The 8,488-nt window shown below is 50.5% G+C and overlaps 1 protein-coding gene across 3 annotated transcripts in view; it reads left to right on the top strand.

Annotated features, from left to right (window-relative positions):
- LOC106816703 (bifunctional 3'-phosphoadenosine 5'-phosphosulfate synthase-like) overlaps nucleotides 1–8,488 on the top strand; it is a 32,520-nt gene that overhangs the window by 18,502 nt on the left and 5,530 nt on the right. For 2 of the 3 annotated variants that reach the window (XM_014821323.1, XM_014821322.1), the window contains 7 exons: nucleotides 1,272–1,383; nucleotides 4,043–4,188; nucleotides 4,637–4,730; nucleotides 5,224–5,362; nucleotides 5,651–5,769; nucleotides 6,100–6,213; nucleotides 6,473–6,584. In XM_014821323.1, the coding sequence (XP_014676809.1) occupies nucleotides 1,309–1,383; nucleotides 4,043–4,188; nucleotides 4,637–4,730; nucleotides 5,224–5,362; nucleotides 5,651–5,769; nucleotides 6,100–6,213; nucleotides 6,473–6,584 (799 nt within the window). In that variant the 5' untranslated portion in view covers nucleotides 1,272–1,308. Of the gene's footprint in view, nucleotides 1–1,271; nucleotides 1,390–4,042; nucleotides 4,189–4,636; nucleotides 4,731–5,223; nucleotides 5,363–5,650; nucleotides 5,770–6,099; nucleotides 6,214–6,472; nucleotides 6,585–8,488 lie in introns of all 3 variants that reach the window. The other variant, XM_014821324.1, reaches the window with a different exon arrangement.

The following is an 8,488-nucleotide window of genomic DNA, read 5'->3' as shown; positions in this document are numbered from 1 at the left end:
GCAGCCAAGGCCGAATTGTCTGAGAAACTTGTTCTGTTGTACAATGCCGTGGGGGGGGGGAGCCTTTGTCTAAAAAAGAAACGGTGAGGCGATGCAAATTTTTCGGGGCCACAGCCGAGTAACGCGCGATTGTAAATGATAAAATAACAGTTGTAAGCGATCGAAGTCCAATCGGTGGCTATACAATATCATCAAGATTTCATTTTCTGCGTGTTAAGCTGGGGTTTACACTGTCGACTTTCTGTTGAAAAGTCGACGAGTTGATCAGTTAGTGGCGCTCATAGGGTCTATGTCCCCCAGGGTACTGCCGGAACGTACCCTGGTCACTATTTGATATGGTTAGGGCAGGGGTGGGCAAACTACGGCCCGCGGGCCGCATGCGGCCCNGTAAAAGAGTATCATTCTACATGCATGATATCGGTTGATAATAAACACTACAAGACGACACGGGAGCAGAAAATGATCCAATTTATAGAATAGATAAGAAAGAATGATTTAGTTTCACGATGTTAAAGTGCGTGTAACTTATTAGTACAGCTTTAGGGGGGGGGGGGCAGTATATAAGCCCTGGTACGAAACAACTAAGTAAGACGTCTAAGTTCTACTTAAGTCTAGACTAATGTCTCAGCATGTGTGTTCATGTCAGCTGAGTATGTCGTCTGAGTCATGTCTTGCCGTATAACGATCGACTTCTTCAATGTTGCCCCCCCTCCCCATTGTTCACGCGGCAGGGAGCGGGAACGGGACCGCTGCCAGAAGTGGAAATACATGTTCGTTCGGGAACGATTCCAGTGCGGGGCCAAACCGCAGGGGAACGTGCAGCGTTGGCCCGGGGGGGGTGGGCCGCGAACGCGTGCGATGAGTCACGCACCTTCCCCGCCAGGGGGCGCTGGTTGCGTCACGGGGGGGGGGGAGTTACCGGGAGCGACAGGCTAATGGCTGGACTCACACTTCACGAAACGAAATGTAAATTGCAAATACTGGAGAAGTGGACAGTGTTTGCTTTTCTCGCACTTGGGATGGTGGAATGCTTGCCGAAGCGGAAAACGCGTGTTTGGCGGCTGTTTTGCCGTGAAGTGCGTGGGGGCGTTCACGCACGCACGCACACCCACACGCAAACATCGTGTGCACATTTAGATATGTACATGTTGCGTGTATATCTGATATTACATGTACGTAGGTATGGTATGGTATGTGTGTTTCCACGGTTACGACCCGTCATGGCGGCACGTCGCTCACTGCCGCGCGCTCTTGTGTTTTTCTTGCCACAGGCCCAGAAGGCGACCAACGTCACCTACCAGAACCACCATGTGTCTCGCCATAAGAGAGGTCAGGTGCTGGGTCAGCGCGGCGGATTCCGCGGATGCTGCCTCTGGTTCACAGGTGCGTGTGTGTTTGGGGGAGGGGGATGGGCGGGAGCAGGGTTGGGGTTGAGGGTGGGGTGGGGGCGGGTGGTGGCGGTAGAAGTGGGGCAGGGCCAGGGGTGGGGCGGTAGAAGCGGGCAGGGTGGGGGCGGGGAGAAGCGGGGGTGGGGAAGGGGTGATAAATGCATGTCAAAGAGCCAGTATATGGAACAGCAGTATTGCTCTTCAACTTATTACGACCGGGATGAGAAACGTCTGCTAATGCCACGGTCTTCTCTAGACGACCTCACGCTCCTCATCTCTCTTCTCTCCTCTCTTTCAAATCCTCACTTCCTGCCTGGCAACGGGTCGCAAAGGAAATCCACGTCTCCCGCAGCCTATTGCCGCTCCCATCTCTCCTCCTCTTCTCTTCTTCCGCCTCTCTCTCTCTACTCCTCATACCCCTCGGCCTTTATCTTCTCTCTCTCTCTCCTGTCTCTCCTCTCTGCTTCCTGTCCTCCTCTTTCGGGCCATCCAACGGCGGCGGGCTGGGGCATTGCTGCTGGTCCAAGCATCGAATTTGGGATCAGACACGATTTTTTGGCGTGGACGCTCGTCCGTCCTCCCCCTCCCACTGTTAAACTTTGTATACCGCCAAGAGATTCACCATCAATTTCCATAATATCTCTAGCCCGGCGCGATACCACGATTTTTGGGATTTGTTTCAATGGTGCGAGAATGTCGTACAAGAAACAAAATGCGACGCCGGCTGTTAAGGCACGTGCACTGGTTGAATTATTCACTGGCTCCCAGAAAAAATTCCTGTATATGGTACTTGTCTCTCTCCTCTCTCTCTCTTGCGCGCTCTCTCCTCTCTCTCTGCGTGCTCTGTCAGTACTGATCTCCATCACTCCGTCACTCGCGTCTGCTCGTCTGTCTTGTAAGCTGCGACTCCTCCCTCTCCTCTCCCCCCCCCCTCACATCTCGTAAGCGATCTATAGTCCTTAGGGTCTCTTGGCTACGTATTAGTATAAAGAGTGATACGTAATGCGCAATTTTTAAACCCAATTGTACAATTATAAATTTTAATGCAGTATTGTTTAAATATCTTAAAAAATGATGTAGATATTGTGGACAGCTTAATGTGTTGTGCTTTACCCACTATATGAAGATCACCAGCCAGGAGTGAGCGAGCAGGAAGAAAATAATTCTGAGACTATTTCAAAGTGTCAACCTCATTCAGAGACCTTATCACAAAGTCCATTCCACCAAGCTCAACGAATACAAACACGCCTACTTTTTATGGTCCTAGTGTCATCACCCCTCAAAAATACTTTCATCACCCTTGGTGAACCAGCACCACCATTTAAGAATACGTGGTACACACACAGTCAGTCCAGCTGCTCGGTAAATACACTGTGATATTTGACCATTATAGATTATCTTTATGTAGCTAATCATATATAAGCTGAAGTGCAGACAGCGTATATTTGTATCGTGCACCGTATGACACCGTTGTCCCTACCATAGAAAAGTGATAATAACTCAAGATAGTTATCTATCTATGTGCTGTGTCGCTACGCGGCGGTCCTTGCGGGGTGAATCTGTAAAAATTATTAAAAAAAATTAAATTAAAACAAAGCATTAAAAAATTTTAAAAATAAAAAAAATAATCAAAAATTAAATTGAATTTTTTAAATTCAAATTGAATTAAAAAAAATAATTTAAAAAAAATTAAAAAAAAAGTTAAATAAAAATTACAAAATTAAATAACAAACAATCTTAGACGACAAAAATTAACGTTCGCGCCGCCCGTAGGAACAACGACCCTAGAACCTAAAGAACTGGGATCTCATCTCTCCTCTGTCTCATGCTCTATCTCGTGTCCTCTCTCCTCTCTGCCTGTCTCTCTCTCTCACCCTCTGTTCCCGCCTGCCGCTCTCCGTCTCTCCCTGACCTCGCCATTGCCTCTCTCTCTCCTGTCTCTTCATCCTCTCTCTCTGTACCCTCCCCCCTCGCTTTCTCCTGCTCTCGTCTTTGCACCATCTCAACGCGGCGCTGCATTGCTGCTGGTCGAGCTTCGAATATGATGATCAGACACGAGTTTTTGAGCGGTTTGAGACTCCTCCGTTCCTCACCCGCTCCCACATATCTCTATTACGCGCGTCCGGCACAAATATCCACCCAATGACAATATTCAAACTAACCCAGTATGCGTCCACCGCGCGATAACCAACCGTTTGGATGTTCGTTTAAATGGTCATGGAACGACAAGAAATCAAAATAGCGGTAATGCATCGTGCACGTTTCTTACTCCACTGGCTCCCGGCAAAAAGTTCTGTGGTGTTAAATACTGTCTCCTTCTCTTCTCTCTCTCTGTCCTGTCTGTCTGTCAGTTCCTGTCTGTCTCGCTCTCTCTCCTGTTTAACATATCTGCTGTCTCCTCAATCTCTCTCTCTCTTCTGTCTGCCGTTGTCTGTGTTCCCTCTCTCCCCTCGTCCACTCACCTCACTGTCCTCTCTCTGCATCTTTCCCGACTCTCTCTCCTCTCTACCTTCGATCGGCCTGTCTTTCCCTCGCCTCCCACCCTCTGTCTTGGCTCTCTCTCCTCTCTCGCGTCTCACCGTCTCTCTCTCACGCACCGGACGCAGACGACAGGTACCGCTAACCAGAAACCTTTCGCCGAGCGCGAGCCGTAGGTCTGTCGAGCCTCGGGACAGACAACCCGAATAGCGTTTGCCGTCGAGGAGTACCTCGTCACGAAGGGCATCCCCGCGTACGGCCTCGATGGAGACAACGTACGACACGGCCTCAACAGCAACCTGGGCTTCTCGCCCGAGGCCAGGTGAGCAGGAGGAGGGGCGGAGGAGGGAGGAAGAGGAGAGAAAGAGAGGAGAGTAATCTCGTCACAAAGGCATCCCTGCGTACGCCTCGATGGAGACAACATACGGCACGGCCTTAACAGCAACCTGGGCTTCACACAGGTGAATCAGGGAGGAGGGGCGGAGGAGGAGGAGGAGGGAGGGAGAGGGGCGGAGGAAGAGGAGGGGGAGGTGTGGGGGGAGGAGAATCAAAGGAAAAGGAAGAAAGGGAGGGGCGGAGGAGGAGGAGTAGGAGGGGTAGCGGAGGAGAAAATGGAGCGATGGAGGAGAAGTGACAGAGGAGGACGGCAGAGGTGGAGCGGGGCAGATGAGGAGGGAGGAGGAGCACAGGGCCGCTTTACCTCTCGCCCGTTCCAACGCGGCTTCACTCTCATCCGTGTTTTCTCTCTCGTTGCCGCGGCGACCGCGCAGGGAGGAGAACATCCGGCGTGTCTCGGAGGTGGCGAAGCTGTTCGCAGATGGAGGCATCATCGCCCTGTCGGCCTTCATCAGTCCCTACGCGAAGGTGAGTCGACGGTGGCGCCATCCCGTGGTTCGCCGGCGCGGCCGCTCGGGCGTCGCAGCAGAGGGCCGATGTGTTTGCTGCATTGTAGGGCGTATTGTTTGGCATATTGTAAGGCATATAGTTTGGCATACTGTTTGCCACATTGTTTGACATATTGTTCGGCACATTGTTTTGCATATTGTTTGCCACCCTCACCCTAGTCTGATGTTATTTCTCACTCTCTCCATGTTGTGACAGGACAGAGAGAATGCGCGTAAGACGTTCCATCTTCCCTTTCCCCCGCCCCCGCCCCTCTTTCCTCCCCCGACCCACCCTCAGCCCGGTCTGATGCTAACTCTCGTGCTCTCTCCGCGTAACAGGACAGAGAGAATGCGCGTAAGACCTTACATCCACCCTCCGCCAAACTCACCCCGTACTCATGCTATCTCACTCTCTCCATGTTGCGAGTCTGACACAATATTTCTCACTCGCTCTCTCTCTCTCCGCGTAACAGGACAGAGATAATGCGCGTAAGACGTTCGACGAGGCGGGACTCACGTTCAAGGAGATCTTCGTCGACACTTCGCTCGAAGTCTGTGAACAGCGCGACGTCAAGGGCCTCTACAAGAAGGCCAGGGCCGGCGAGATCAAGGGTAGGTGGCGCCACTACGCGGCGAGCGGAGGAGGAGGGGGGCGGTCCGTCCGCGAAGTAGTGCGGAGTTGCAATCTCCAATTAACGATCGTGAAAATATCCGTTTGTACAATATTTATATTATATCTAATAATTAATGTAATTACATCATACACATAATTATAATTTATGTAAGTGTATGATTATTTCACAAGAATATTACGATCGTAAAGATCTCTCGAGCGACCGATCTCATGCTCCGGTCGATGTGCACTGTCTAACGTTGTCGTCTGCGTTGCCATGCCGACAGGTTTCACCGGTATAGACCAGGTATATGAGGCGCCTGAACAAGCAGACCTTGTGCTGAAGGCAGGAGAACGCACCGTGGAAGAGTGCGTACAGGAAGTCATAGAGATGCTACAGGATGAGGTAAGGAGGAGCCAGGGCTGTAGGGAGGGGGAGGGGGAGAAGGTAGAGGAGGGAGGGGGAGGGGAGAAGGAGCAAGGGAGAGAACGCACTGTGGAGCAGTGCATACAGGAAGTTATGGAGATGCTGCAGGATGAGGTGAGAAGGAGGAGCCAGGGTTGTAGGGAGGGAGAGGGGGAGAAGGTAGAGGTAAAGGGAGGAAGGCGGAAGATGCTGAACAGTACAGTAAGAACTAAATCCTCAAATCTCACGACAATCTGATCAATAAGATCAGGGCAAAAAGTGCCAGTAGGTGGCGCCACGCTCACTCGGGCAATGTTGTTCATTGCGCAGGGCATCGTTCCGATCAACGCAGTGGAGAAGGTCAACGAACTGTTCGTTCCCGAGTCCAAGGTCGCGAGCATTGTCAGCGAGGCGAAATCCCTGCCGGTCCTCGAGATCAACACGGTGAGTCAGCGGTCGTGCCGTGTCCCAAATCCCTGCCGGTCCTCGAGATCAACAAGGTGAATCAGCGGTCGTGCTGAACTGAAAATAATTATTTTTTTATAATAACAAAATTTAACTATTCGATATTACGGAGTTAGATATTAGAGGACCCCTAAAACCACGGGGCCCCTAAAACCGCGGGGCCCGTAGCAAATGCTAATTTTGCTACTATTGTTAATCCGGTAATGATTCTCTTTCTCCCCCCCCCCCCCGTATACAGCTGGACCTGCAGTGGCTGCAGGTGCTGGCCGAGGGCTGGGCGACGCCCCTCCAAGGCTTCATGAGAGAGCGAGAGTTCCTGCAGTGCCAGCACTTCGGATGCCTGCTCGACGGTAAGTCCTCCCGCCGCCGCGGCCGAGAGATCGACAAGAGAACGTCTGAGTGTCGCGCAAGTCGCGAGTCTTTGTTTCTCTGCCGCTGCGCTTGCGAGACCGACAAGAGAACGTCTGCGTCACGCGCGTCGCGAGTCTTTGTTTCCCTGCTGCTGCGCCGCGTCGCGTGACAAGAGAACGTCTGTCTTGCACGTCGTACGTCGTAAGTCTTCGGCCTCTCGCTGCCGCGTCGCGCGACCGACAAGAGAACGTCTGTCTTGCACGTCGTACGTCGTAAGTCTTCGGCCTCTCGCTGCCGCGCCGCGTCGCGCGACCAACAAGAGAACGTCCCCTATGTTCCCACGCGCTCTCACACGTCCCCGCCGATTTCCTATAGGTCCCTCCCCTACCCTCTACCATGCGTCGCTGCAACATAGGCTACCTTCACGTAGGGGTGGCCCGCGTTTAACATTAGACTAGGCTACCTTCCCGTAAGTACCTCCCCTACCCTCTACCCTCCACCATGCTTCGATGTATACTGACTTCACGTAGGGGTGGCCTGGGTTTAACATTAGACTACGCTACCTTGACGTAGAGACTAAGCTACCTTGACGTAGGGGTGGCCTGGGTTTAACATTAGACTACCCTACCTTCACATAGAGGCTAAGCTACCTTAACGTAGAGACTAGGCTACCTTGACGTAGGGGTGGCCCGCGTTTAACATTAGACTACGCTACCTTCACATAGAGGCTAAGCTACCTTAACGTAGAGACTAGGTTATTACACTAATAATAGCACAATACATAATACGTAGGTTTTATGATAGGTGTTAGAGGTTCTAGGATAAGTGTTAGCGGATATAGGATAGGTGTTAGGGGATCTAGGATAAGTGTTAGAGTGTGTCCAGGCTACTCACCGAGCGGATGCAGCAGCAGCACGGGGTTCTTGTATCCGCGCTCCAGCAGGCGGCGCCGCGTGTCCGTCATCAGCAAGGCGTGCCCGTTGTGCACGGGGTTACGCAGCTGGAACGCGAACACCGCGTCCGCCTGTAACCACGGCAATGCGCCGCGGGAGAGAGAGAAACACGAGGTCATCGACGCGTTGTCGAGAGCCGTGGCGCCCCCTAGCGGGAAGACGCTCGTCTTCTCGTCATGAACGCGGGATAGACGGGGCGACAACGCGCAGGTAATTAACGAGCAGAACGCTCGCTTAACGATTTTTAACGGCACTCATTATTCACTCGTTGATGAACTCGTTACTTGTGTGGATTTCATGAATTTAGTATAGTATCTCTATAATCTCTATTATCTACTCCTGAAAATATGTATGTATATACATGTATATATATATATATATGAATATATGTATGTATATATATATATATATATATGGATATATGTATGTGTATATATATATATACGTATGTATATGTAAGTATGTATATATTTATGTATATATATTGTCGTCTGCTTACGTTGATCTCGCGGAATTTCGCACGCAGTTCGTTCGGCGTGAGACGGTATTTGTCGAGGCCGTCGTTCCACTTGATTCGCTCCACGACCTCAATGTCGCCGCCCGCCAGCCAATCGCCGCTGTCCATGATCATCTGGCAAAATAATGACGGAAAACGAGAACGATTATGATCCGAGCTCACGTGATAATGGTAGGCACATGGGCACATAATCCGGGTTTTACATTAGATTAGACTATACTTTCACGTAGGGACTAAACTCCTGTCACTTTGTAAGCATCATCTTCATCATCATCATCAAAGATTCCTTAAAATATCGGCGTTAGCAATAATAAATCGTTGAGCCAAAAATATATATAAATATAAAATAATAATTAAATATATATAAAAAATATATATAACTAAATATAAATAATAATAAATTTGAAAGAAAAGATGTTAGCGATCGATTCTG

Source organism: Priapulus caudatus, unplaced genomic scaffold (genome assembly GCF_000485595.1).
Source record: "Priapulus caudatus unplaced genomic scaffold, Priapulus_caudatus-5.0.1 Scaffold1459, whole genome shotgun sequence".
Lineage (NCBI taxonomy): Eukaryota > Metazoa > Priapulida > Priapulimorpha > Priapulimorphida > Priapulidae > Priapulus > Priapulus caudatus.
Note: the sequence above shows the minus strand (reverse complement) of the source record. Positions and strands in the feature narration are given on the sequence as shown.